This window comes from Mesoplodon mirus, assembly GCF_964341445.2.
Source record: "Mesoplodon mirus genome assembly, chromosome: 4".
NCBI lineage: Eukaryota > Metazoa > Chordata > Mammalia > Artiodactyla > Ziphiidae > Mesoplodon > Mesoplodon mirus.
The window spans coordinates 104,518,460-104,545,524 of NC_138979.1; the positions used below are offsets into that span (position 1 = coordinate 104,518,460).

Genomic DNA, 27,065 nt, shown 5'->3' on the forward strand with positions numbered 1-27,065 from the left:
GTGCAGGCTTCTCATTGCAGTGGCTTCTCTTGTTGCGGAGCACATGCTCTAGGTGCATGGGCTTCAGTAGTTGTGGCAGGTGGGCTTCAGTAGTTGTGGCAGGTGGGCTCAGTAGTTGTGCCTTGTGGGCTCTAGAGCGCAGGCTCAGTAGTTGTGGCTCACGGGCTTTGTTGCTCTGTGGCACATGGGACCTTCCCGGACCAGGGCTCGAACCCGTGTCCCCTGCATTGGCAGGCAGATTCCCAACCACTGCGCCACCAGGGAAGCCCAAGGATTTTTTTTTTATATATAATTTTCTCCTTTAAATTTGTCGTGCGTCTGGCATGTAGTACAAGATTGACTGATTGATTGATTGATTGATTTATGGCTGTGTTGGGTCTTCATTTCTGTGCGTGGGCTTTCTCTAGTTGGGGCGAGCGGGGGCCACTCTTCATCACGGTGCGTGGGCCTCTCACTGTCGCGGCCTCTCTTGTTGCAGAGCACAAGCTCCAGAAGCGCAGGCTCAGTAGTTGTGGCTCACGGGCCTAGTTGCTCCGCGGCATGTGGGATCCTCCCAGACCAGGGCTCGAACCCGTGTCCCCTGCATTGGCAGGCAGATTCTTTTTTTTTTTTTTTTTTTTTTTTCTTTTTGCGGTATGCGGGCCTCTCACTGTTGTGGCCTCTCCCGTTGCGGAGCACAGGCTCCGGATGCGCAGGCCCAGCGGCCATGGCTCACGGGCCCAGCCGCTCCGCGGCATATGGGATCCTCCCAGACCGGGGCACGAACCCGTATCCCCTGCATCGGCAGGCGGACTCTCAACCACTGCGCCACCAGGGAGGCCCGGCAGGCAGATTCTTAACCACTGTGCCACCAGGGAAGCCCACTCAAGGATTTCTGATAAGGAATTTTGGGGAAAATAATGACCCTTGAAATATTTTTCAAGGCGAGGCTGCTCTCACTGGTTCAATCTTTATGTAAAGGAGACAAGGCCCCTCAGATACTGCTGCAGCCCTAAAAGGGGAATTTTTTTTTTTTTTTTGGCCACTCCTTGAGGCTTGTGGGATCTTAGTTCCCCAACCAGGGATAAAACCCAGGCTCTTGGTAGTGAAAGCACAGAGTCCTAACCACTGCACTGCCAGGGAATTCCCTCAAAGGGGAATTTTTGAAGAATTCTGCTAATGTCCAAAATGCTCATGGGACTTCCCTGGTGGTCCAGCGGTTAAGACTACTTGCTCCCAAGGCAGGGGGCCCGGGTTCGATTCCTGGTCGTGGGACTAAAATCCCACATACTGCAACTAAGCTCATGCACCACAGCTAGAGAAGCCCACGTGCTGCAATGAAGACCCAGAGCAGCAAATAAATAAATAAATAAATAAATTTTTAAAAAGTGAAATAGCTGCTTGGGAAATTAAAAAATAAATGCTCACAATATTTCAGCGTGTTTGATAGCCTCTAAACGGTCACCAATTGTCCACACCTGCTGGTATTCATGCTGTTGTGTGTGTCATCTCCTCCCCTTCAGCATGGCTGGACCTAGTGATTGGCTTCTGATGAATAGAATACAGCAAAAGTCATGGGATATCACATCCTAGATTAGGTTACAAAAAGACTGTGACTTGCTTTTGGCTTTCGGATCGGAGGAGGCCAAGGTGCAACTTTCTTCAGTCGTCCGGAATCCGGGTTCATCCGACACCAGCTGCCTCCACCATGCCGCCTAAGTTTGACCCCAACGAGATCAAAGTCGTGTACCTGAGGTGCACCGGTGGGGCAGTCGGTGCCACGTCTGCCCTGGCCCCCAAGATCGGCCCCTTGGGTCTGTCTCCAAAAAAAGTTGGTGATGACATCACCAAGGCAACTGGTGATTGGAAGGGTTTGAGGATTACAGTGAAGCTGACCATTCAGAACCGACAGGCCCAGATTGAGGTGATACCTTCTGCCTCTGCCCTGATCATCAAAGCCCTCAAGGAATCACCAAGAGAAGGGAAGAAGCAGAAAAACATTAAGCACAGTGGAAACATGACTTTTGATGAGATTGTCAACATTGCCCGACAGATGTGGCATCAATCTTTAGCTAGAGAACTCTCTGGAACCATTAAAGAGATCTTGGGGGCCACCCAGTCTGTGGGCTGCAATGTTGATGGCCACCACCTTCATGATATCATAGATGACATCCACAGTGGTGCGGTGGAATGCCCAGATAGTTAAGCACTGCAAAGAAAAATAATAAAGGGTTATTTGACAACCAAAAAAAAAAAAAGACTGTGACTTCCATCTTGCCTACCGCCCCGCCCCTCAGTGCCCTGGCTCTTGTGGAAACCAGCAGCCATTTGGTGAGTAGCCCTCTAGAGAGCTCCACATGGCAGGGAACAGATGTCTGGCCAACAGCCCTGGCCTGCATCTGGCTTGCACCCTTCTGAGAATCCCTGAGCCTGAAGAGCCAGCTAAGCCACCAACTTAAACAGTGATATAATAAATGCCTACTGTTTTAAGCTGATCAATTTGGGGATAATTTGTTACACAGCAATATAAAACTAACATATTCATTAACTAAAAAAATTAGGATATCAAACTATAAACAGTTTATTTGGTACAACCTTTCAGGGAGCTAATATGGCCATAACATCAAATTCCCCTACAAGTTCACACTTCCTTTGTCCTTGTAGTTCTGCCTCTAGAAAATCCGCTAAAGTGTGGGAGGGGAGAGTGGGGGTGGGAAGCATGCGATGCTAAAAAAAGGAATAGTTACAAGGATATTCAGAGCAGCAATATTTATAATGGCAAAAAAATTGGTAGCAATCTATATATCTAATAGCAGGGGATTGAGTAACTAGATCATGGAATTGCCTCTAACAGAACAGGTTGGAAAGTATTAGTGAGTCTTGAAAGCAAAGTGACTTGCCGTCAGCACTTGAAAAACTAAAGGTAAGTTTTGCTTCATAAGACATTTTCATTTCGTGTTTGTATGCATGTGTGTCATGAGGTTAAATGAATTTCTTACTCTGAGTCATGGGCAAATTTTGAGAAACTCTGCAGTGTTGAAAAAAGATGTGTATAGGGCTTCCCTGGTGGCGCAGTGGTTGAGAGTCCACCTGCCAGGGATCGTTCCCCGGTCCGGGAAGATCCCACATGCCGCGGAGCGGCTGGGCCCGTGAGCCATGGCCACTGAGCCTGCACATCCAGAGCCTGTGCTCCGCAACGGGAGAGACCACAACAGTGAGAGGCCCGCGTACCGCCAAAAAAAAAAAAAAAAAAAAAGATGTGTATAAAATTACTTAATGACACAAAAAGTATTCAAAATATGTTACAAAATAGCACACATATGTTACAAAATGATCCAATTTTGTGAAAATCCAAAATAAGTAAATCTATATAAAAAGTAGAAAATATACCAAGCATATCGTTTATACTTCTTATATCTATATTTTAGAATTTTCTACAATGAACATGTCTTTTTAAAATCTTTTTTTTATTGAAGTATTGATAGTTTTTTTTTTTAACATTTTATTTATTTATTTATTTATTTATTTGGTTGGTTGGGCCGGGTCTTAGTTGTGGCAAGTGAGCTCCTTAGTTGCGGCTTGCCAGCTCCTTAGTTGTGGCATGCAAACTCTTAGTTGCGGCATGCACATGGGAGCTATTTCCCTGACCAGGGATCGAACCTGGGCCTCCTGCACTGGGAGCGTGGAGCCTTAACCAATGTGCCACCGGGGAAGTTCCAATAGGTTTTTTTTTTTTTAATATTTATTTGGGGCTTCCCTGGTGGCGCAGTGGTTGAGAATCTGCCTGCCAATGCAGGGGACACAGGTTAGATCCCTGGTCGGGGAAGATACCACATGCTGCAGAGCAACTAAGCCTGTGCGCCACAACTACTGAGCCTGCATGCCACAACTACTGAAGCCCACGTGCCTAGAGCCCGTGCTCTGCAACAAGAGAAGTCACTGCAATGAGAAGCCCGCGCACCACGACAGAGTAGTGCCTGCTCACTGCACCTAGAGAAAGCCTGCGTGCAGCAACAAAGACCCAACTCAGCCAAAAATAAATAAATAAAATAAATCAATTTAAAAAAATATATATTTATTTGGCTGCAGTAGGGTCTTTGTTGCAGTGCATGGGTTCTTCGTTGTGGTGCACAGGCTTCTCTAGTTGTGGCGCATGGACTCCCTAGTTGTGCCGAGTGGGTTCTAGAGTGCACAGGCTTAGTTGACCCGCAGCATGTGGGATCTTAGTTCCCTGACCAGGTATTGAACCTGCAGTGTCCCCTGCATTGGAAGGTGGATTCTTAACCACTGGACCACTAGGGAAGTCCCTAAAGTATAGTTGATAGTTGATTTACAATGTTGTGTTAATTTCTGCTGTACAGCAAAGTGACTCAGTTATACACATATATACATTCTTTTTTATATTCTTTTCCATTATGGTTTATCCCAGGATATTGAATATAGTTCCCTGTGCTATACAGTGGGATCTTGTTGTTTATCCATTCTATATGTAATAGTTTGCATCTACTCACCCCAAACTCCCAGTCCATCTCTCTCCCACCCCCACTTCCCCTTGGCAACCACAAGTCTGTTATATCTGTGAGTCTGTTTCTGTTAAACTTATTTCTTGAATAATAATGATAGTAGTTTTTAAAGTTTTCTAAAAATTATGTATTGTATATCATTTTCTCAACTATGTTAAATATATATGCATAGCCTGTGGTGCAGTGGTTAAGAATCCGCCTGCCAATGCAGGGGACATGGGTTCGAGCCCTGGTCCGGGAAGATCCCACATGCCGCGGAGCAACTAAGCCAGAGAGCCACAACTACTGAGCCTGCACTCTAGAGCTCGCGAGCCACAACTACTGAAGCCCGCATGCTGCAACTACTGAAGCCCATGCTCCTAGAGCCTGTGCTCCGCAACAAGAGAAGCCACCGCAATGAGAAGCCTGTGCACCGAAATGAGAAGCCTGTGCACCCCTGCTCGCCGCAACTAGAGAAAGCCTGCGTGCAGCAACAAAGACCCAAAGCAGCCAAAAATAAATAAAAAATTTTTAAAAATCATTAAAAAAAAAAGAGAGAGAATAGAAAGAAACTTGCCAGAATGCTAGCAGTGGTGGTTTTGTGTGGCAGGATTATGGGAATTTTTTAATGTTTTAGAAAATTTAGAAATGTTTCTAAAATGAACATGCTTTTCTTTTATTATAAAAATTTTTAAGAACTTACCTGGTGGTCCAGTGGTTAAGACTTCTGCTGCAGGAGGCATGGGTTTGATACCTGGTGGGGGAACTAAGATCTCACATGCTACATGGCATGGCTGAAAAATTAAAAAACAAAAATAAAAACAAAAATCCTGTCTAGTTCTGATGGGGTCTGCCTGCTGCTTATTTTATCCCACCACTGGACCCAGGCCAGGCCAGGAGAGCAGGGCAGACACCCTTGCCTCTGCCCAGGCCTGCACCCTCTTTATTTCCCCACCATGATATGACCCTGTGGTCCTGGTGGTTTTTCTTTACATCTTATCTTGAAACTTGAGTTCCCTTCTCTTGGGCAAACTTAATGATGAATAGTGACACTCGCAGGTTAGTGCTGAGATGGAAGAATGTAAATAAGGAGGCTTACACTATAAATAATGGGCATAATTCATTTGTGTACCATCGAGCTTCACTGGGGCCATGTTGTGTGCTCATGCAGAATCTCACCAACCCCTAGTTTACAGATGAGGAAATATGCTCAGAGAGGCCCCATGCATGAACCTGTCTGTGTTCCTGTGCAGGCATTCATGAAGTTTGCATATTCCAATCCATTGCCAAGTTCTGTTAAATATTACCCCCTAAATAGCTCTCCAATGTGTCCACCTCTCACTATCACCAGCGCTACCTCCCCCAGTCAAGCCCTACGGTAATGACCTCCCAACTGACCTCCAGGACTTCTGTGCCCTCTGATCCTCTCTGTATTCAATAGCTAAGGCGATATTTTGGAAATTTAAATCTGAACTCGTCAGTCTACCCAACCACCCTTGCTTAAGATTTTGCAGTTATTCCCAATGCTCTTAGGATAGAGACAAAACTCCTTAACATGGTTGACAGGGCCCTATGTAGATACCTCCGCCCCATCTGCCTCATGGCTCGCTTTTGCTTCCCTCATCTCTTTGTTCCATCTCCATTGACCTTCTCTAGTCCCCTGTACTCACCCTCTTTCTCCTGTCCCAGGGCCTTTGCATATGCTGTGCCTTCTGCCAATTCCACTCCTGCTGGCCCCTGTACCTAGTTAACCCTTACTATATCTCCTCTTACCTTTTCTTCAGATCATTAAATACAGTTGCAGTTTTACATTTATTTGATTAGTTGTTTAATGTTTGTTTATTTTTACACTAGACTGTAAGTTCCATGAAAACAGAGACTGTGTCTTTTTTGGATCACCAATACCCAGTACTGAGTATAATACTTGGCCTACAAGAAAAGCTCATAAAATCTTTGTTAAATGAATGAGTTAATGAATGAACAAAACCCATAGACTCTTCTGATCTGGTTCCTTTTCTTTTTTTTTTTTTTTTTTTTTTTTTTTTTTGCTGTACGCGGGCCTCTCACTGTTGTGGCCTCTCCCGTTGCGGAGCACAGGCTCCGGACGCACAGGCTCAGCGGCCATGGCTCACGGGCCCAGCCGCTCCGCGGCATATGGGATCCTCCCAGACCGGGGCACGAACCCGTATCCCCTGCATCGGCAGGCGGACTCTCAACCACTGCGCCACCAGGGAGGCCCTGGTTCCTTTTCTTGAAAGGTCTTCCAAATGCTTCAGAAGACAGAAACAGAAGAGGGAGGGAACAGCCATAATAATGCCTATCACAGAATGTAACAGGTCATCAAGGTAAGAGCTGAGTCTACAGGCTGTATTTTAGAGGCCTCCCTACCCCCTTCTTATTGCCACCTTCTTCCAAAGAGGACCAGGAAGGAAGCCACTGCAGAGAAATTCCAGGGCCAGCCTTTGACGGACAGAGCCTCACCAGGAAGGCAGGGAGGATGAGAAGGCAAAGAAAGGAAGGAAAGGGATGTCTATTGAGAAGGGACTCTGTTTTAGATATCAGGCTGAATGTTTACATACATCATCTCATTTAATCCTCTCCAAAACCCCATTTTGCAGATGAGAAAACAGACTCAGGTTGTGAAACTTGAGGGTTATTAAACAAATGTAGGGCAAAGCTGGTTTGAACTGGGGTCTGTCAGCCTTCCTCTGAAGCCTGGGCTTTTCCAGGCTACCATCCTGGCCTCCAGCCCTCAAACATCTCCCTCACCCTGTTAACTTAGGGCCTAAAATTTCATCATTAAAGACTCATCCATTGGCTTGTGTCTAACACTCTCTTTTAGGAATCAGTGTATGAAGTTGATACTTTGGAAACAGAAACTCAGCATCATAAAGGCAACCACTACAAGACCTAAAAAGAAATACATAAAAGAAAAAAAAAGAAATACATAAACAAAAATTAGAATGTGCAAAGGAAAGGGGATGAGGGAGCATGAGTGAGGGAGTTAAATCTCTCATCGTTCATACTGAGGAGAGAAGAGATACTGTCTAAAATGGACAAATTTATGATATTACACAAAGGGATAATGGTGGTCTCAGGAGAACTAAAAGCAGAAGCTGTTGGTTGGGTCCCTCTAGGGAGTAAAACTGGGGAGAAGAGAGACACTTTCATTTTTCATTTGTCCTTCTGAGCTGTTCATTAAAAAAAAAAAATTATAGTAGTATTCTGTTGTGTAACTTTTCTAAAAAGTTTTGAAATTTTTGTTACAAAAGATTAAACAAACAAAAACACCCTTCCTTTATTTATTTATTTTGTAATTTATTTATTTTTGGCTGCGTTGGGTCTTCGTTGCTATGCGCGGGCTTTCTCTAGTTGCGGCGAGCGGCGGCTACTCTTTGTTGCAGTGTGTGGACTTATCGCAGTGGCTTCTCTTGTTGCGGAGCATGGGCTCTAGGCAAGTGAGCTTCAGTAGTTGTGACACATGGACTCAGTAGTTGTGGCACGCGGGCTTAGTTGCTCCGCGGCATGTGGGATCTTCCTGGACCAGAGCTCAAACCCGTGTCCCCTGCCTTGGCAGGCGGATTCTTAACCACTGCGCCACCAGGGAAGTCCAAAAACACCCTTCCTTTAGAATGCAAGTAGGCCTGGAAGTAATAGTCCTTGACACCTGGGTAAATGTTAGGTCTGCAGGGTTCCTCTGCATCAGGAAGGACGTGAGTCAGGGGAGGGTCATGTGATGATAAACATAGCTTCCTAAGCAGTTGCCCCTGGGGAATGGGCTTGGGAGACAAGCTCACCTTTGCAAACACACAGGGCCAGGGTAGTGCCTCTTCCCTCACATCCCTAAAGGCAGCTCACACTCAGACGCAGGAGGATACTGACCCCATTAGGGCCAGAGATAACCACCCCTCTAATTATCCCTGAGGCGACTCTGCCATCAGCAGCACCACTCTGAGCAGGAGCCCTTGCCAGCCAGGGACCCCACTCCTGCAGGAGCCATGTGACTGCAGCTTCTGGGGGCCCAGGTGGATCTAGGCCAGGAAAGTGGGATGCTGAGGGCTCTCAGGTGAGTATGACTCAGGTCAGAGCCCCGCCCCCCTCAGGACCCAAGGGCCTCTTCCTCCTCCGGAGGCATGGCATCCTCTTGACCTTTGCTTGATATATCACTCGGTCCCAGCAACTGCAGAAAGGGAGGCCGGGGCACGGCTCAGGAGTGCCACTCACCAGCAGCCAGGAGCCAAAAGACTGGCATTCCCAGCACTAGACAAAAGCCTGTTGATCTTTGACCACCACCACTCCAGGAGCCTTGGCCCTCCCTCCTGCCTGCCTTCCTTTCTTCCCTGCTGGCCTCACCCTCTGTTCTGTCTCCTCATTCCCTGGCTCTCTTGCTCTGACTGGCAGTTTTTCCCAGCTCCTTGACCAAACCAATCCTTCCATGCTGTCTTCAAGCCCTGCTTCCTGCACATCTCCCAACCCGGACAACGAGAATCCAAGTAAGAAGGTCCAGTGGGCTTCTGGGAGGAGGAGGACGTCATCCACAGACTCAAAGTCCCAGTCCGACCCCTCCAAAGCGCCCAGGTCCCGGAAACTCGGCCGGCTGACGGTGAAGTATGACCTGGGGCAGCTGCAGAGCTGGCTGGAGATGGAGCAGTGGGTGGACGCCCAGGTTCAGGATCTCTTCCAGGTGGGTAAGACACCGCGGGCCGGGGGACCGGGAGAGAGCCTGCTCTGAGGCCTCAGGAGGAGCTGGAGGGCGGATGAGAGATGCTCCCATGGAGATAACGTTTTTCCCCACAGGTGAAGCATGGGTTTGCAGTCCTGAAATCTGCCTCCCTCTGGTCTGGGCTCTGCCTCTCACTCTCTACATAATCTGGGGCAGGTCTTTTAACATCCCTGAGACTTAGTTTCCTAATCTATGAAATGGGGCTATCAATGCCTGTCGTATCCCTTTCGTAGGACTTTTTGAGGCTCAGATGAGATAGTAGAGGAGTTATTTTTCTTTATTTTATGTCTTTATTTACTTTCAACCTTTACTTTCAACACATACACGTCTAGAGCAACATTGTTCATTCCTGTAGCTGCCAGCCATGTGTAGCTATTTAACTTTAAACTGATGAAAATTAAAAGTTCAGTTCTTCAGTCACACTAGCCACATTTCAAGTGCCCCATACATCCAGGTGGCTAGTGGCTACCAAGTTGCCAGCACAGATACAGAACATTTCCATCTCAGAACAGATAGTGCTGGACTAGGATGTCAAAGTGACCAATAGTGAATGCTAATACCAGCGCCTGACCTAGCCTTGGCCCTGGCTCTGACTGACTCCCCTCAACCCCGCCCTAGGAGAGTAGCCCTTTTTTTTTTTTTTGCCTAGATACCTCCTAATCGGGATCCTAGTGTAGTAACAAATGCTGCTCCAACAAGAATAACATTTTGAGCACTTAACTCTGCACTAGGCACAGTGCCCAGCACCTGACTTGTGTTATTTCATTCAACCCTCCCCACAAGTGCATTAGGTAGGTATGGTTTACTGTGGAGGAAATGGAGGCTTAGAAATGTTGAGTAACTAGCCCAAGGTCACATCACTAGGGAGCTCAGGGACCAGGAGCTGCAGCTGCGGCTCTGCTGCAGCGCTTGAGTGTTTATTCAAGCTGCTAGTGGTTCTCCACACCTGAAGTACTTCAGTAATAATCTGATGCCCCAGCTGCATTTCAACTGAATTTCAATCTACTAGGGTGGGGCCCAGGCACTGGTCTTTTTTATAAGGTCCACTGCTGATTGTAGCGTTTGGCTGGCGAGAACCACGCACCAAGCCAGAGACCAGAGTCCTCCTTGTCCACATGCCATGGTCCTTGTTTCTCTCCTTCCTTCAGGTCCTGTCTTTTCTTTTGGGGGCAGCAAGGGCTTGTGATTCTTCCAGGTAAGAGTGTGTCAGTGGTCCTGTGGTTGGGGGAGGGGAAGAGTGATGCATGTGGCCCAGGCTGTCTTGTGAGTCTCACTGTGTCATGTGTTGGTTTGGTCCAGGTGTTGACGGTGTCCCTGGCAGCATCCTGGGCCACTCACAGAGGGGAGAGAGATGCCCTAGAACTGGGAACAGGAGAGGCAAACCTTCTTGGCCTATGTGTACTCTCATCTTGCAGGACATCTCCACTGCCCTTCATTCCTGCCAGCACCCTCCCTCAGGGCAAGGATCAAGGCAGGGGAAAAGCTGTAAAATAATGAGCTCATAACATTGGAAAACAGGACATGTGGGAGGACCTCTCCCAGGCAATGACTGTAATAAAATACCTGGTCTACAGTTGTCATGGCAATTGTCCAAAGGTGCCAGGTGGCAGTTCCTCTTCTAATCCCTGCCCTTTTCAGCAGGAAGCAGGCAAGTGGCTGGGGAAGCCTCAGGTGGCTGGTCATCTTGGGCAGAGGTTGAGGCAACCCAGTCTCCAGGCTTACCCTGCCTCAGTTCTTCCTGCATAGAGCCCCTCTCCACCCACTGGGACTCCCTACCACATGCCCACCTTGGGTAGCACCACTGGGAATGGTTCCAGAAGTGGGTTGTGTCACTATTTGTTTAGTTTAGTTTAGTGGAACCCAACCTTCCTTTGTTGGAGGACCCCACCTCTTCTCACTGGGTGTGCAGCCTGCTTTAGGGTCTTGTGAGAAGCCAAGTCTAGGTTCAACAAAACAAACTGACTTGGGGGCCTGGAGCTCCTGTTGTCCAGAAATGGAGTGTGGATTTGGTTTCTAAGCAGGGACTTAAACACTCATGAGTTTCTACTGTTTTAAGGAGACTCTTGTTTAACAATATGCCCCCCTTTTGTTACCATCCCCTATTTACTGTCTCCTTTACAAGGCTCCTTAAAGGATCTGTACCAACTCAGAGGCTTTACTTACTATTTCCTTTCCTATCACCATTCAAACCACTGGATTCTGACTTCTGTTCCCACCACTCTATTGAGACCTCTTGGCAAAGTCACCAATCACCACCTTGGGGCTAAATCTAGTGCACACATCAGCAGGGGACACTGTTGACCACCCCAGAGTTTTGAAACATTCCTTTCCTATAGCTTACATGATACCATGCATTTTGATGCAGCCCTTTTGATGTGATGGCATTTTAAGAAACAATCTATTAAACTTACAACTTTAAAAATGTATTATCAGGAATTCCCTGGTGGTCCAGAGGTTAGGACTCGGAGCTTTCACTGCCATGGGCCCAGGGTCGATCCCTGGTCAGGGAACTAAGATCCCGCAAGCAGTGAGGCCAAAGGAAAAAAAAATAGTGTGTGTGTGTGTGTGTGTGTGTGTGTGTGTGTGTGTGTGTATCTATATATATATATATACACTTATATATATATGGTCAATGAAATGTGAAACAAACATTTATTAGCTCATCTCTGAACTTTCCTCGATTGCTGGTTTCTATGGCAGAGAGATCAGGAGTAAGGGGACAGAGTATGGCGTGGAGCAGAGAAAGGGGTCAAATCAGGCAGCATCTGTCAGGAAACCACCACACGTAATACAGAGTCACAAGATGACCATACTTGTTCACCCTGGTCAGAGTTGTTTGATATATCTGCTCATTTTCTGAGAATTCAAAAAATACTTGAGGGAAAGAATATTTTGGATTGTGATTTGAGACCATATTCTCAATACCAGACTGCAGTGACAATCTGACTCTCAGTGATATACATACCCTATGTTCAATATACGTATAGTTAATGTCAAATGATATAAAATGGTTTAGAGAGCAGGACTAATCCTTTTTTAGAGGTGGAGTTCTAATCATTAGAATGTATTTTTATTAGTTGGCCCCAGCATCCACCTTCTGGGATTCCAATTACACGTATGTTAGACCACTTGGTATGGTCCTACAGGTCACCAAAGCTCTATGCTGTTCTTTTCTTTTCTACCAGTTTTTTTCTCTCCATGCTTCATTTTGGCTAGTTTCTTTTGCTATTTCTTCAAGTTTAAATGGTATTTTTTTTCTGTAGTGTCAAATATGCTGTTAATTCCATTCAGTAAGATTTTTCTTTAAAATATTTTACTTTTCACCTCTAGATGCTTCACTTGGTTCTTTCTCATGTCTTCCATTTCTCTCATTACTAGGTTCATGTTTTCCTCATTTGCTAATTCCATCATCTCTGTCATATCTGATCTGCTTCTATTAATTGATTTTTTCTCCTGCTTATAGGTCACATGTCCTGCTTCTTGGCATGATTAGTAATTTTTTTAATAGATTTATTTTTAATTAATTAATTTATTGGCTGCACTGGGTCTTCCGTTGCTGTGCGCGGGCTTTCTCTAGTTGCAGTGAGTGGGGCCTACTCTTCGTTGCGGTGTGCAGGCTTCTCATTGTGGTGGCTTCTCTTGTTGTGGAGCACAGGCTCTAGGTGCACAGGCTTCAGTAGTTGTGGCACACGGGCTTCAGTAGTTATGGCTCGCGGGCTCTAGAGCGCAAGCGCAGTAGTTGTGACACACAGGCTTAGTTGCTCTGCAGCATGTGGGATCTTCCCGGACCAGGGATTGAACCCATGTCCCCTGCATTGGCAGGCGGATTCTTAACCACTGCGCCACCAGGGAAGCCCTGTGACTAGTGATTTTTGATTGGATGCTGGACATTGTGAATTTTACGTTGTTGGATTTTTTTCTTCCTTTAAAGTGTGGACTTTGTTCTAGGATGCAGTTTAGCTACTTGTGGTTCAGTTTGATCCTTCTGAAGCTTGTTTTTAAGTTCTGTTGGGGTGAGTATAGAGCAGCCTTTAATCTAGGAAATAATTTACCCCCCAAGTAAAGCAGGGCCCTCCTGAGGTCTCTCCTGAATTCCTGTATGATCGGTGATGACTGTCCACTCTGACTGAGTGGAAATTGATTTGTGTCAGTCCTCTGTGAGGTCTGGGAAGTGTTCATCTCTGTGCCCACAGTGCCTCAGAGTACCTGGCTTTGTGAAATTTTACCCTGTGAATGTGTATCTAGTGTTCAGCAAAGACTCAGAAGAACCCTTATGCAGATTTCTGGAGGTCTCTTTCTTCATAACTCCCTCCTCTGCAGAACTCTGGCAACTTCCAGCCACCTCAACCCCGAATTCTGGTATCTGTCATATCAATTTAGTATGACCACTGTGCTCTGCTTGGGATCTCCCTCTCTGCTCTGTGGTCTGGAAATTGCCTCCAGGAAGAAATCCAGGACAATTATAGAATTTACCTCTTTCATTTCCTTTCTTTCCCAGGTAGTGCTGAGTTACCTGTTGTGTGAAGTCTGAAAACACTTTTCATATATTTTTGTCCAGTTTTCTAGTTACTTATGTTGAGAGAATAAATCCAGTCCCTGTTACTCCATCATCAGAAGTATAAACATCTTGTTAACTCCTATTCAGCCTTCAGGTCTCAGATTAGAGGTCACCTCTTCCTGGAAGCCTTCCTAAACCCCAGGCTTGGTTAGGTTCCCCTTCCATGTGCTACCATAGTGTCTCATCAGAGTGCTTATTGCCCTGTATTATAACTGCCATTTGACTTGTCTGTATCCCTCAGGAGACTATAAACTTTTCAAGGGCAAGATCATGTCTGTCTGTCTTTGCTCTTATGGCCCCATCACAATGCTTGGTGCATAGCATGCTCTCAATAAATATGCATTTAATGAATGAATGCTAAATCAGATGCGCTAGAAACCAAGGAAGCAAAGGGGAAAGTCTAGAGTTTAGGGTGAAAGAAGTAACTTAGAACCCTAGCACTGTTTATTTTTAAAATGGTATAGAAGGACCAAAACTGTTAACAGTGGTTACCCATTGGCAGTGGAAGGAATGAGAGGGAGAGGCATCTTTTCTCTTTCTTTCTTTTCTTTTTTTAAAAAAATATTTTTAAATTAATTAATTAATTAATTTATGCCTGCGTTGGGTCTTTGTTGCTATGCGTGGGCTTTCATTGTGGTGGCTTCTTTCTTCGCGGAACACAGGCTCCAGGTGCATGGGCCGCAGTAGTTGTGGCTTGCGGGCTCTAGAGTGCAGGCTCAGTAGTTGGGGCACACGGGCTTAGCCACTCCACAGCATGTGGCCTCTTTCCTGACCAGGGCTTGAACCTGTGTCCGCTGCATTGGCAGGCAGATTCTTAACCACTGAGCCACCAGGGAAGCCCTTTCTTTCTTTTCTAAATCAACTTTACTGAAGACAACAAAATTTGCCTGTTTTTGAAGTGTACATTTGAATGTACTTTGCCATATATAACCACTACCCCATCAAGATATGGAATATTTCCACCATCCAAAATGTTCTTCAAATAGCACTTACTTGTTTTTTTTTTTTTTAAACAGGGAATTTTTTTTAAAACAAGTTTATTTTATTATTTGTTATTTATTATTATTTATTTGGCCATACCATGTGGCATGTGGGATCTTAGTTTACCAACCATGGATCAAACCTGTGTGCCCTGCAATGGAAGCATGGTGTCTTAACCACTGGACCGCCAGGAAGTCTCAGCACTTACTTTTTTTAAAAAAATTAATTAATTAACTTATTTTGGCTGCGTTGGGTCTTCGTTGCCGCACATGGGCTTTCGCTAGTTGTGGTGAGCGGGGGCTACTCTTTGTTGTGGTGCACGGGCTTCTCACTGTGTTGGCTTCTCTTGTTGCATAGCACAGGCTCTAGGCACGCAGGCCTCAGTAGTTGTGATGCACGGGCTCAGTAGTTGTGGATCGTGGGCTCTAGAGCACAGGCTCAGCAGTTGTGGCTCACAGGCTTAGTTGCTCCGTGGCATGTGGGATCTTCCTGGACCAGGGCTCGAACCCGTGTCCCCCGCGTTGGCAGGCAGATCTTTAACTACTGTGCCACCAGGGACGACCCTTATTTTGGAACATTTATAATCTATAACAGAAACCCTGTACCCGCTAGTGGTCACACCCCATTCCCCACCACCACCACTCGCAACATTAGGCAACCACTAATCCAATTTGTGTCTCTATAGATTTACTTATTCTGGACATTTCATACACATTGAATCATATAATATGAAGCCTTTTGTAACTGGCTTCTTTCACTAACATGTTTTCAAGGTAAATCCATGTTGTGGCATGAATCACTACTTTGTTCCTTCTTATTGCTGAAAAATATTGTATGGTTACGTCATATTTTATTTATCCATTCACCAGTTGATGGACATTTGAATATGAATAATGCTGCTGTGAACATTCACATGGACATATGTGGATGTATGTTTTCACTTCTCTTGGAAATAGACCTAGGAGTGGAATTGTTGGGTCAGATGATAACTCTATATTTAACATTTTAAGGAACTGCCAAATTATTTTCCGAAGCATCTGCACCATTTTGCATCCCTACTAACAATGTTTATAACTATTGAAATGAAACAGATACTCTTTTTTTTTTTTTTTTTTTGCGGTACGCAGGCCTCTCACTGTTGTGGCCTCTCCCGTTGCGGAGCACAGGCTCCGGACGCGCAGGCCTAGCGGCCATGGCTCACGGGCCCAGCCACTCCACGGCATGTGGGATCTTCCCAGACCGGGACACGAACCCGTGTCCCCTGCATCGGTAGGCGGACTCTCAACCACTGTGCCACCAGGGAAGCCCCAAACAGATACTCTTTTTAAAGAACCCTAGACTGTTTCAGGTAGAACATAGTAGTTATTCAGTAACTGTTGAATAAAAGGATGAATGGGGTGGTTGGAGTAAGGTGAGGAGAGGAACTGAACATGGGAAATAGAGTGGGAGATGGGTGAACCCCTGACAGTTAACTGTCACCCCAGCACCAGCTAGCCAGGCTCCTCTGAGCCCCGTGTGATTCCCAAACAGGATCAACCAACTCCTTCTGAACCTGAGATCGACCTGGAGGCTCTCATGGAACTATCCACAGAGGAACAGAAGACTCATTTGGAGGTAGAATGGGGGGCCAGGCCCCAGGCCCAGGGCTTGGGGGATGGAAGCTGGGCTTGGACCAAGGGGAGCCCAAGAACCCAGGTTCTGCCTCCCCATCTGTGTGGAGAGAACCAATTCAGAGGGGAGAATTCCTGGGAGACTGACTGGGGACTCGTGACAAAGTGCTGTGGCTCGGGGACCCACTCTCTGCTTTCTTCCACCAGGCTATTCTCCAAAACTGCCCCCGCCCCACAGAGGTAAGTGATGCTCTGTTAGTCTGGGGGTAAGAGAAGGCCCAGTGGGACGGCAGCTAGCGAAGAGGAAAGCTTGGTCCTGGGTCCTTCTCCCCTTCCCTGACTCTGAAGCGATGGGGTCAGGTGGAGACTAGGGAGAGCCGTGTGGTGGGTGGGTGTGACCTCATGCCTTCCCCTCACCCGTGTTTCTTTCTCAGCCTTTTATCTCTGAGCTGCTCAGTCAACTCAAGAAACTTCGGAGACTCAGTCGGCCTCAGAAGTAAGCCTTGTGAGACTACCTTCATCAGCTTCAGCACTGCCAGGTCTGCCCTGAACCCCTGGATCCTAGGCTGAGAGGGAAACAGCTCCTTGGGACACAGACAAGGAACATAGAGAGTGAGGAGGGACATTTGGACACCCCTGTCTATGTGCAGTCACAGCTAATTCCTGTCAGCTGGGCTTTCTGGGAGTGAGTCATGGCTATGGCCCAGTGCTTTCCTCGGCAGCCGAGTGAATAAAACCTTGAGGAGCCCCAGCTGAATGGAGTGTGGAGCATATCTGTGCTGAGGGATGGAGGAGGGAGGGACTGAAGTGTTATACCATAAGGCCAGCATCCTGAGTCACTAGGCTGTATCCACATACCTCACCCATCTGTCCATCCGTCCATCCATCCACCCAGGGCTTGAGAATTCAAAGATAAAGGTCACAGTTCTGCGTCAGAGAAATCACCATCAAGCAAGGCCTGGAGGCCAAGCAGAAGGCACCTGGCTAAGAGGCACAGCATCTTGACATCACCAATAGGAACCCAAGTGGCAAAGACCCATAGGAGAGGTAACAGGAAAAAAACTAGCTGGGTTTGGGGGCCTCAGGGAAAGCTAATCCCTCTTCCCTCACGAAATGATTCAGGAGACCTCAGGCTGAGGACTCTTTCTTGAACCAGCTCCAAGCCAGAGGCAGAAAGGGAAAAAGCAGGGGCTAAGCAGAGGGGGGTGTAAAGGGTATAGGCTCAGAAGCCAGGAATCAGGTCAGAAGGAAGTTGGTGGGAACAGGCACTGGGTCTGAATGGCACGTGGGTTGGGAGAGGAGCCCTGGAGGTGGCATCCTTTTGGAGTAAGGCAGGAAGCAGGGTATGCATTCACTGTTTGTGCATGCAGTGTTTGAGTATGGTGGGGCCTAGGGGCTAAGCTGGGCTGCCCAGAGCAGGATGCACAGTTCAGTTCAGTAGTATGAATATTCATGCCTACTGCGTATGAGGCCTCCAGGATGGGTGGCACTGTTCCTGCCTGCAGAAGCTTGCAGGATGGCTCAAGCCTTTTCCTCACTCTACAGGACTGGACTTAACAGCCTACTCTGCTCTTGCCACCTCTCCAAGGCCTAGGCTCAGGGCCCACAGGGTTCTATAGATAAAAGATGCTGGGTCCAATGAATCAACATACTTTATTAAATGCTCTAAGTGCCAGTGGAGGGCCCTGGACCGCTGAGCAAGATTCAGGGCTCCTCCTTGGATTCAGGCTGGTCTTTCCCCATCATGCCTCTCACTCCTAGTCCAGACTTCAATGCTGGAGGCTCCAGACTTCTGCCTTCCCTCTGGCTCCTCCAGTCATCGTCTCCAATGGAGAATCCTTCCTCCTTCCAGGGACGGAGGCTCAGGAAAGGGCGCATTCATAAGCAGTCTAGCCTGACATGTTCTCCCATCAGATGCCCTGGAGGGCGCCCCAGCTTGTGTGACTGCCTGTAGGATGGCCTTCCCGGAAGGACCAGGGTTCGTTCCCTCAGTGCTCTCGGCTTTTATGCTGGCGGTGGTAGGCAGATGTCTGGTGCTCTTTAAGTTCAAAAGCATCATGGCCTTCCCTGTGGAGCATAGATAGAGGTCAGGGATCACAGGCGGCCCCACAACTCTCCCAGCCCCGAAGAACACTCCACCTGCACCCACCGGAAGCAGCGGACACAGTAGAGGTCTCCGTCACAGCTAGCACAGCGCAGGGTGGCATCCTCATTGCAGATGCAGCACCAGGGGAGCTCCTCTTCCTCAGCCTCAGGCCTGGCGGCCATGGCCTGAACCTTTGGAGACCAGGGAGGAATGGGGGACATAAGGTACCCGATGGGGTCTGGGAGGGCGGCTGGAGGAACAGTCGGCCAGGCAGGGAGGGAGGCTGTGGTGGCGGCCCGGGGATCTGTGTCTGGGGTTTTCCTCACCTCAGGCTCTGCCCTGCAGGATTGGGCTTGGGGTCGGAGAGTTGGCTCTGCAGGGATGTTAAAGCCACTTGCCTCATCCAGGGCAGCTTCTTCAGTGAGCTGTGGACAGGGCGAAGAGGTACAGCTCCCCACTCCAGGCAGCCCCGCCAACACACAGTATTTCTGTGCTCTGTGGCCTTAGCTCTCAACCCATCTTCCTTTATGTTGTCTGTGGCTGCTGATACCCCATCTCAAGGGCCCAGGGACAGGTCTGTGTCACAGGGGCAGGCGGGCCCAGCTAGAACAGGAGCTGCACAGTGACTAGCCATCGAGCCCCAGAACGGAGGCGGAGTGAATGGGGTCAGGTGGGTGGTGGGGCAGTGTGGCAGGGACAGGACAAGGGGTGGTCGGGTGGGTAAGGCGGGGCCAACCTGCTGAAGGACTCTCTGGATGGCTGTCTCCTCATCCTCTTCGTCATCACTGTCTGGAAGGCGGTAGTCCTGTAGGGTCACTTGAAGAGGGAGAGACGGGAGCAGGGGAAGAGAAGTGAGGTTGAGAGCTCACCTGAGTGGCTGTACTTCTGCCCCCAGCAGAGGTTTGGTTTCCAGTGGCACGTGTTCCAGAACTGAGCAGCCTTTGCAGCCACTCTGATCAGACCCTGCCCCACCATGCCGGGCTGGAGGGCATGAACAGAAGGCTCCGTACCTGAAGGGACCCAGGGTCCCCTGCCCCCTGATGGCTGCCACTTGTTCCTCATCCACTGCTTTGCCCCAGCACCTTCCTCGTGGTTCTGGGTGGAGCTCGATAGACCCCTGGGCACAGGGACCCCCAGCCCCTGACTCAGCCTGGCAGGGAGTACAGCCACTGTGCAGTTTGGCCTGAGGGTGAGAGTGGGGAGGACTGCCCAGTGGACAGGAATGAGGGGCTGCTCCCCAGCCTCTACCTCTATCGGGGTCGCGTCCCTGCAGCACGGCCAGGCGCTTGGCGAGGGCCAGGATCCGCTCCTGCCTTGTGTTCTCCTCCCGAAGCGTGACTGCTGCTTCAGCCAGCAGCCTCCTCTTCTCCTCCTCCAGGGACCAGGTGGCCTGTCCCTTGCAGCTGGTGCTCTGGGCCCCTGGGCCGCCCTGGTTGAGGTCGTTCTGGATAGAGGCGGCTGGAAAGAGTGATGCATTCAGGGAGGCAGACATTTCAGGATCTCTCATCAGAAACCACTGAGCCCGTTTCTCAACGTTTTAAAAAACCCCACAGATTATCAGCTTTTTGTTCAACAATAGCTCCTGTGGTTTATATTACAAATAAAATTAGTATTTCCTCCATTATCCCAAATGTAAAAAACTAGTAATCTTAGACATTTCTTTTTCAATTATATCCATCCCCACCCACCTGATATTTTAACATGCTGCCCCATGGTATGAGAATCACTGCCCAAAAGGAGCAGGATATGGGGAGGTCAAGGTCCAGCTAGGCTCTCTGCCTTACGGGCTGGAATCAGCATTTCCAGGGAGCAGCGCAGAGAGGACATGAGGGAAGCTAAGGTCTTGAACATCACTAGGCAGGAAGAATTTTACCAGAGTGGGTGTGGCTCTGACATGGTCCCCTTTAGCTCAGAGTTTCAGAGTAAGATGTTTGGAGTCAGACAGCTTTGGGTTCAAGTCCCAGCTTTGCTACTTAATAGCTGTGTGACCTTGGTCAAGTTCCTTAAGCTCACCAGGCCTCAGTTTCCTCATTTATCAAATACAGATAATAACATTTATTATAGGATTACTGAGGATATTCAGTGAGATTGTATCTCTAAAGCAGGGTTTCTTAATCTTGGTTCTATTGACATTTTGGACAGGATACAGGCATACCTTGTTTTATTGAGCTTCAGTTTATTGCGCTTCGCAGATACTGCCTTTTTTTTTTTTTTTTTTTACAAATTGAAGGTTTGTGGCAGCCCTATGTTGTCAGATGATGGTTAGCAATTTTTAGCAATAAAATATTTTAAATTAAGGTATGTACATTGTTTTTCTAAACATGCTATTGTACACTTAATAGACTACAGTATCGTGTACATAATTTTTACATGCACCAAAAATTTGTGTGACTCACTTTATTGCAGTGGTATTCAACTGAACCTGCAATATCTCTGAGGCATGCCTGTAATTCTTTGTTGCGGGGTTGTCCTGTGTATGTACGATGTTTAGCAGCATCCTTAGCCTCTGCTCACTAGATGCCAGTGGTACCTTATGAGTTGTGACACCCAAAAAGTCTGCAGACATTGCCAAATGGGCCCTGGAGGGAAAATCATCCATGGTTGAGAACCACTGCTTTGAAGATTTTGAACAGCAGTGTCCAAAATAATTTTTTAAGATGATGGGATCATTCCATATCATGGTCTGTATTTGTGCTGTCCAAGATTGTAGCCATGAGCCACTTGTGGCTATGGAGCACTTGAAATGTGGCTGGTACCATTGAGGAACTGAATCTTAAATTTTATTTAATTTCAACTAAACGTAAATAGCCTCTTTCTCCTCTTTATCATCATCATCATTGTTGTAGAGAACACACTAAGCATTTACTATGAGCCAGGCAGGGTCCTAAGCACTACTGGCTTAGCTCATTTCCTCATGACTTCCCTGTGAGGTAGGTTTTACCACACATTCCTCCACTTTACAGATGAGGAAAGTGAGACTTAGGTCAAGTAACGTGCCGAGGGTCACACAGCTAGTAAGTGGTAGAACAGGGAATCACTGTCTGAGCCTAAATCCCACACGCTTATCCACTAGGCTTACACTGGCTCCCACTGGAGTAAACACTCAATAAATGGTAGCCTTTGTAATGTTGACTATTCTCTGATTGATATTCGCCTCCCAGAGCGTGGGCAGCAGAGCCTCTCCCACCTGGGGAAAGAGTCGGGGGGCAGGTCCCTGGGGGAGCCAGGTGGAGAAGATACCTGGGCCTCCTCGTTCCCAGCTCTCATCAATAGCCACCTCCGCTGCTAGCTCTGTCAGCAGATCCTGTGCCTGCTGGGCCTGGGTCCTGGTGTCTGGTGGCTGATGTGCCTGCTCAGAGGAGGGAACCTCAGTGGGGAGCAGCGTAGGCAGGAAGCTGCACCATAAGGCTCAGAACAGTTTAGGTCAGGGGTGGATGCTGAGGAGTTCCCAAAGCTCAGGGAAAGGGGACAGTTCCAGAGCCCACGTAATCAAGTAGGTCTGGCAGTCCCCAGCAGGACCAAGGGGCCACTCTTTCCTGCCCCACCCAATCCTGCTGCCTGTCCCTGGTTCCTTGGTCTGGCAGCAGGCCTCAGGAGCAGGAGGTACTCCTGCAAAGTACCTAAGCATACACGTATCTGGGCTTCTGCTGGGTCCTCGTCCCAGGACCTCCATCCCTCCAAAGCCACAGCACTCACCAGCTGAGGGGTCTGAGAAGGTGGAACTCTGCCCTGCAGTGCAGCAAGCCGTGCCTCCATCTCCTGGGTGGAAGGGATGGAACCCTGGGGTGCATCCCTCAGTGCAACTAGCCTGGCTTCTATCTCCGCCTGCGAGGGCACTGACTCTGCAACTGGCATAGAGAAGGCTTGTAAGATCCAGAGGAATCCTAGTCCCACGAGCCCTGAATAGTGTCTTTTCCACCCTGTCTGCCCCCACTCACTGGGCTTGTTCTCCTGGCGGAGCCGTGCTAGGCGCTCAGCAATGATTTGGTCTTGCTGGGTCAGTCCATGGCTCTGGGGAGTGTTGCGCTTCTGCTTGGCTTCCAAGGCTGCCACACGCCTGGCAGGATATGAGATAGAGGCTCTTAAAGAATGCAGAAGGGAGGGGTGAAGGCACTCACTGTTTCCCATTCAAATCATTTCTAGGCAGCTAGGGAGGCCTCCAACAGACAATTTTCTGTGGCGCTTGCTCATGTCACCCTGCAGCCCAACCCAGCCGACCGACGGGAGAGTCCAGATGAGAGGGCGAGGTCTACCAAGAATCTTTTCTGGGGAAAGGACTGGTGAGCTGCTTTCTGAGCCCAAGAGGGCGGTCAGGAGCCTGAGAGGTAGATATTTTCCTGATCCTGTGCTCATTTGATCTGTAGGCTGGGAAGAGACTCCTACCCTATGGCTCCCTTGTCCTTTCCCCATCCCCATTTGTCTCTGTCCCTTCAGCACTTACTTCTTATAGTTCTGAGGTGGTGACCACTTGGAGGCATTGGCAGGAGCAGATCCTCTATAGAGAAGAAATCTGGTGTCAGAAGTCACCTGCCATCTGCCTATCAGTGTCCCCCACCCCAAACACTTCCTGGGCTGACCTCTAGACATAGAGCACAAGGCTGTGAGGCCTGGCCATCTGCCTGCTGCCATGCTTGGCTGAACCCTTGACCATATTGGCTTCTCACCTGGTCAGAACCTCATGGCACTGCTTGCAGACTTTCTGTTGGGTGTTTCCAGCCCGAGGAACCACTGCACTGAAGCTAAGGCAGCCGGAACAGAAGGCCCGGCCACAGTTCTTACAGCCGTACTACAAGAAACATGAAGCAAGGGGTCTACCTCTCACCTGCCCCTGCAGGCTCCTCCCTGGGACTCTCCGAACACACACAGAGAGCAAAGTATCTAAGTTGTGACCAGCTGCTGGGAGGAGGATGAGGAGTGGGGCCCCTAAGGACTGGGGAGAGACAGGGGTGGAGGGTAAAGCGATTCCTTGGTCTCCAGTCTTCTATTCAAATCTCGTAAAGCTTCATGCAAAATTCCCATGCTTTCTACTCTGTCTTCAATTCCCTGACACTGGAGTGTAAAAGACAAATAGACAAAGCCCCATGCTTCAGGTCACTGACTCTTCAAAAAGGAGAAACAGTGCAGAGCCCATGCCTTCTCTGCTCTAGCAGAGATGAAAGGAGGCTTGACTCAGGATGGGATGGTAACAGTAGCCTCCATTTATTAATCATTTACTGTGTGCCAGGCACTAAACTCAGCACTTAACTTTCATCAGCTGATTTAATCCTCACAATTTATACACACTATCTTACTTAATCCTGATGACCACCATTATTATTCCTATTTTAAACGGGGTCAGAGAGGTTACATGACTTGCCCAAACCAAGGTCACCCCATGAATGACAGCAGAGCTCAAATTTGGATCCTGACCACTTTGACTCCAAAACCCAGGTTTCTGAGTGCTACATGGATCTGCTTCCCTACCTGCTATTCATTCACCCTATCTGGTTCCTATCTCCTGGTCACAACTGAGGCTGAGGAAGCCTGCAGTTTACCAGGGAAACTTGGCAGGTCTGGCCTGAGGACAAGTGAGACTTTGCCATGGTGCTCTGGGGCAGGAGAAAGGGCGGTAATCTAACTCAAGAAACCGGGGAAGGGCATGCTGCTTGCTGGTGACGGTTTCAGAGCAGAGAGAGTAAAGGGCATGGTGTGATGGAGAGTAGGCTGTGGAGAAGCAGGGTGGAGGGAAGGAAACAGCCGGATCCTATACTTGGCAGACAGAAAAGCCTAGATTTCCAAAAATGACAGGGGCCCAATTTACAGTTTATGAGGAACTCTCACCTCCAGCACCTCACTGGACCCTCACACCAACCCCGAAAGCGAGGGGGTGTTAGCCCCACTTTATAGAAATGGAAACTGAGGCTCAGTGACTTCATCAAAATCACACAGCTGGAGAGGGCCCGTAAAAACAAGCCTGAGGACTGCAAGTCCTGTGCATTTCCCTCTACTCCGCGTCCTCCCCAGCCCTCTAGCCCCCGGGGAGAGAAGACTCGCCTCCTTCTTGAAGAGGGAGAACTTGACAGCGCAGCCGTAGCACCTACTCTCCATCGTGGTTGCCGGCGCGGCGCGGCAAAGTCGGCGGAGCCGAGCTCTTGCTGCTCATATCCAGGATGCCTTGCACCTTCACCCAGCCCCGCCGTTACTCTCCACGCCCACTCGCGCGGGCCAACCAAGGCCTCCGACAGGAGAATCACTACAGGCACCTCAGCCCGAGAGCATCAGCGGCGGACGCGAGGGCTACTGGGAGTCGTAGTTCATTCACTAAGGGCCCGCTTCCCTCAGAGGCAGTAAAGCCTAGTTCAGATCACGACATTTCCCAGGGGGCTAAGCGCCTTCATCAGGCTTGGGAGCGATAGTCCCCGGGAATCCCCACACGCTTAGGCTCTTGGGAGTTGTAGTGCTAATCCAGTCAGGGTTGGAAACATGGCGGTGACCAAGGAGCTCTTACAGATGGACCTGTACGCGTTATTAGGTATCGAGGAGAAGGCGACGGACAAAGAGGTGAGAACTGGGGCGAGAAGGGCCGATCCCGAGCGACCTGGCGGGCTTTCCCGTCTTGGCGCCTCGCCCGAGGCTGGCGCCACCAGCTTTCCACGTTCGGCCGGGCCCTGAGTGGGGAACGAGGGGCGGCCCGACGGCCTCAGGTGGGTTCCCAGACCTTTCCTCAATGGTCTCAGGGCCTCACGAGGAAAAGGGGGCACGAGAGGGAGTCTCCTAGCGCGGAACTGTACTGTGCTCTCCCCGTGGCCCTTGTCTAGAAGAAGCCGCGGGTGAGCCTGTGAGACAACCCTAGCCTACTTCCTGCGCCTGCGCAGTGTCAGCCTCCGATTCCGCTTCTATCTAAACTGTGTCTGGGGGAGCTTCATTGTCTCTCTCTTGCAGGCTGATTTAACTCTGCTTAGAGCCTAGGGCGGAAGAAAGGCCAGGTCTCAAGGCTCCTCCATTCCTTTTTCATACCCTCCGTGGCAGTGTGACCTATGACTCTGCCATCTCTATTTTCTTTTTACATCCCAGCCCTTTGACTCTTTTCAAGTAGCAGATGCTCAGGTGTTGCCCTCTCACCATGTGCTGCTAGTGGGCCAAAAGCAGGAGGATCAGAAGGATAAGGCAGGGCTTCCCTGGTGGCACGGTGGTTGGGCGTCCGCCTGCCGATGCAGGGGACGTGGGTTCGTGCCCCGGTCCGGGAGGATCCCACATGCCGCGGAGCGGCTGGGCCCGTGGGCCATGGCCGCTGAGCCTGCGCGTCCGGAGCCTGTGCTCCGCAGCGGGAGAGGCCGCGGCAGTGAGAGGCCCGCGTACCACAAAAAAAAAAAACAACAACAACAACAACAAACAAACAAAAACAAAATACCCAGAAGGATAAGGCAGATGACCTAGAGTTTCACAGGAAGGCGTTGATAGATGTGTCAGGGAGTGGGACACTGATCAAGCTGTAATTAAGATTTCTGTTACTTTCCCCTGGATTATGGTGGTAGCTGTAGCAGTGTAGGAAGGGGAGGCAGATGAGTCACCAGATGGAAATTAATGCCTGCAGATGCCCCTGTACCTCCAGGCTGCTCTGCTCATCGGCGGAGCTTGTGAGAAGAGGGAAGCTCTGGGGCAGAAAAGCAGGGAGACCCATAGGGCCCTTGAGGAGGGATACTGTCAGCTTGTACAGAACTGTTCCCTGTAGCTGCAGCTGAAATCAGAAGTGGGCCATGGGGATGTATACACAGCACCAAAAGCATCTGTTACACCTATCTCATAAGTCTTCAATTTTCACTATTGATAATGCCTAACACCTATATAATACTTACTATGTGCTGGACACTATTCTAAGTGTTCTACATTTGTAAATTGTTTAATTAGTACTTCGTGAGAAATTACTTTGGACACTTCACACCAGATCTAGCCAGTGTGTTGGAACCTCGAAGTTGAGAACTCCTGAGGAAGGCAATTATGAGCCACTGATGTGTATATTAATCAGAGAAGTGACATAATCAGATTTTTTTTTTTTTTTTTTTTTTTGCGGTAAGCGGGCCTTTCACTGTTGTGGCCTCTCTCGTTGCGGAGCACAGGCTCCGGACGCGCAGGCTCAGCGGCCATGGCTCACGGGCCCAGCCGCTCCGCGGCATGTGGGATCCTCCCGGACCGGGGACACGAACCCGTGTCCCCTGCATCGGCAGGCGGATTCTCAACCACTGCGCCACCAGGGAAGCCCGACATAATCAGATTTTAAAGAAAATATTCAACATCAGTGTGCAGAAAGGACACAAGTAGGGGGTGGGTAGAGGAGCTGCCACTAGGGGGTCAGGTGGGGCTGTTGTCTAGGCAAGAGGCCAAGGTCTAAGCAGTACAGTGAGGTTGGAATTCAGTTTTCACTCAGGTGAGATAAGGGATAGGTGAGAAGACTTCTTTTTTTAAGAATTTTTAAAATATTTATTTATTTTATTTATTTTTTTGGCTGCTTTGGGTCTGAGTTGTGGCACACGAGGTCTTCGTTGAGGCGTGTGGGATCTTTCGTTGAGGCGCGCGGGCTTTCTCTCTAGTTGTGGTGTGCGGGTTTTCTCTCTAGTTGTGGCGCGCAGGCTTTCTCTCTAGTTGTGGT

General features: G+C 48.8%; 4 protein-coding genes across 10 annotated transcripts in view; 3 read left to right on the plus strand and 1 right to left on the minus strand.

The window, feature by feature from the left end:
- Window positions 1–1,585: 1,585 nt before the first annotated feature.
- Window positions 1,586–2,200, plus strand: LOC309803216 (large ribosomal subunit protein uL11-like). The gene has a single exon (XM_082619179.1). It carries the CDS (start codon window positions 1,688–1,690, stop codon window positions 2,183–2,185), a length of 498 nt encoding a protein of 165 aa, XP_082475305.1. The 5' UTR covers window positions 1,586–1,687; the 3' UTR covers window positions 2,186–2,200.
- A 6,097-nt stretch (window positions 2,201–8,297) lies between these two features.
- PPP1R14D (protein phosphatase 1 regulatory inhibitor subunit 14D) lies at window positions 8,298–17,139 on the plus strand. Of its 2 annotated transcripts, XM_082619180.1 has the most exons (5): window positions 8,298–8,547; window positions 8,931–9,165; window positions 16,274–16,357; window positions 16,561–16,593; window positions 16,788–17,139. In XM_082619180.1, exons 1-5 carry the CDS (start codon window positions 8,531–8,533, stop codon window positions 16,851–16,853), a joined length of 435 nt encoding a protein of 144 aa, XP_082475306.1. In that variant the 5' UTR covers window positions 8,298–8,530; the 3' UTR covers window positions 16,854–17,139. The 2 variants fall into 2 exon arrangements, with proteins under 2 accessions (XP_082475306.1, XP_082475307.1); XM_082619181.1 differs by lacking the exon at window positions 8,298–8,547 and having other exon boundaries at window positions 8,695–9,165.
- Window positions 17,140–17,987: 848 nt separating this feature from the next.
- Window positions 17,988–24,620, minus strand: ZFYVE19 (zinc finger FYVE-type containing 19). Of its 3 annotated transcripts, none has more exons than XM_082618110.1 (11): window positions 24,473–24,615; window positions 23,104–23,225; window positions 22,881–22,934; window positions 22,378–22,496; window positions 22,136–22,281; window positions 21,680–21,788; window positions 19,688–19,897; window positions 19,176–19,255; window positions 18,766–18,864; window positions 18,503–18,630; window positions 17,988–18,420 (listed from the first exon to the last, which is right to left on the minus strand). In XM_082618110.1, the coding sequence occupies exons 1-11, from the start codon at window positions 24,524–24,526 to the stop codon at window positions 18,342–18,344; spliced, it is 1,200 nt and encodes a 399-aa protein (XP_082474236.1). In that variant the 5' UTR covers window positions 24,527–24,615; the 3' UTR covers window positions 17,988–18,341. The 3 variants fall into 3 exon arrangements, 2 of the variants coding, with proteins under 2 accessions (XP_082474236.1, XP_082474235.1); XM_082618109.1 differs by having other exon boundaries at window positions 22,136–22,287; XR_014293813.1 differs by lacking the exons at window positions 17,988–18,420; window positions 18,503–18,630; window positions 21,680–21,788 and having other exon boundaries at window positions 18,795–18,864; window positions 19,176–19,897; window positions 22,136–22,287; window positions 24,473–24,620.
- Window positions 24,621–24,823: 203 nt separating this feature from the next.
- DNAJC17 (DnaJ heat shock protein family (Hsp40) member C17) overlaps window positions 24,824–27,065 on the plus strand; it is a 39,214-nt gene continuing 36,972 nt past the window's right edge. For all 4 annotated transcript variants that reach the window (XM_082618111.1, XM_082618113.1, XM_082618112.1 and 1 more), the window contains exon 1: window positions 24,824–24,979. In XM_082618111.1, the coding sequence (XP_082474237.1) occupies window positions 24,902–24,979 (78 nt within the window). In that variant the 5' untranslated portion in view covers window positions 24,824–24,901. The remainder of the gene's footprint in view (window positions 24,980–27,065) is intronic.

Excerpts from the sequence above, each read along its gene's own strand:
- ZFYVE19 (XM_082618109.1), bottom strand. The coding sequence starts at position 24,526 with ATGGAGAGTAGGTGCTACGGCTGCGCTGTCAAGTTCTCCCTCTTCAAG. Across the intron at positions 18,865-19,175 it reads TCCAGAGAGTCCTTCAGCAG|CTCACTGAAGAAGCTGCCCT; the intron begins GTTGGCCCCGCC and ends CCCTGTCCACAG. Across the intron at positions 18,421-18,502 it reads TACTGTGTCCGCTGCTTCCG|GGAAGGCCATGATGCTTTTG; the intron begins GTGGGTGCAGGT and ends TATGCTCCACAG.
- PPP1R14D (XM_082619180.1), top strand. Across the intron at positions 9,166-16,273 it reads AGGTTCAGGATCTCTTCCAG|GATCAACCAACTCCTTCTGA; the intron begins GTGGGTAAGACA and ends ATTCCCAAACAG. Across the intron at positions 16,358-16,560 it reads AACAGAAGACTCATTTGGAG|GCTATTCTCCAAAACTGCCC; the intron begins GTAGAATGGGGG and ends TTCTTCCACCAG.
- LOC309803216 (XM_082619179.1), top strand. The coding sequence starts at position 1,688 with ATGCCGCCTAAGTTTGACCCCAACGAGATCAAAGTCGTGTACCTGAGG.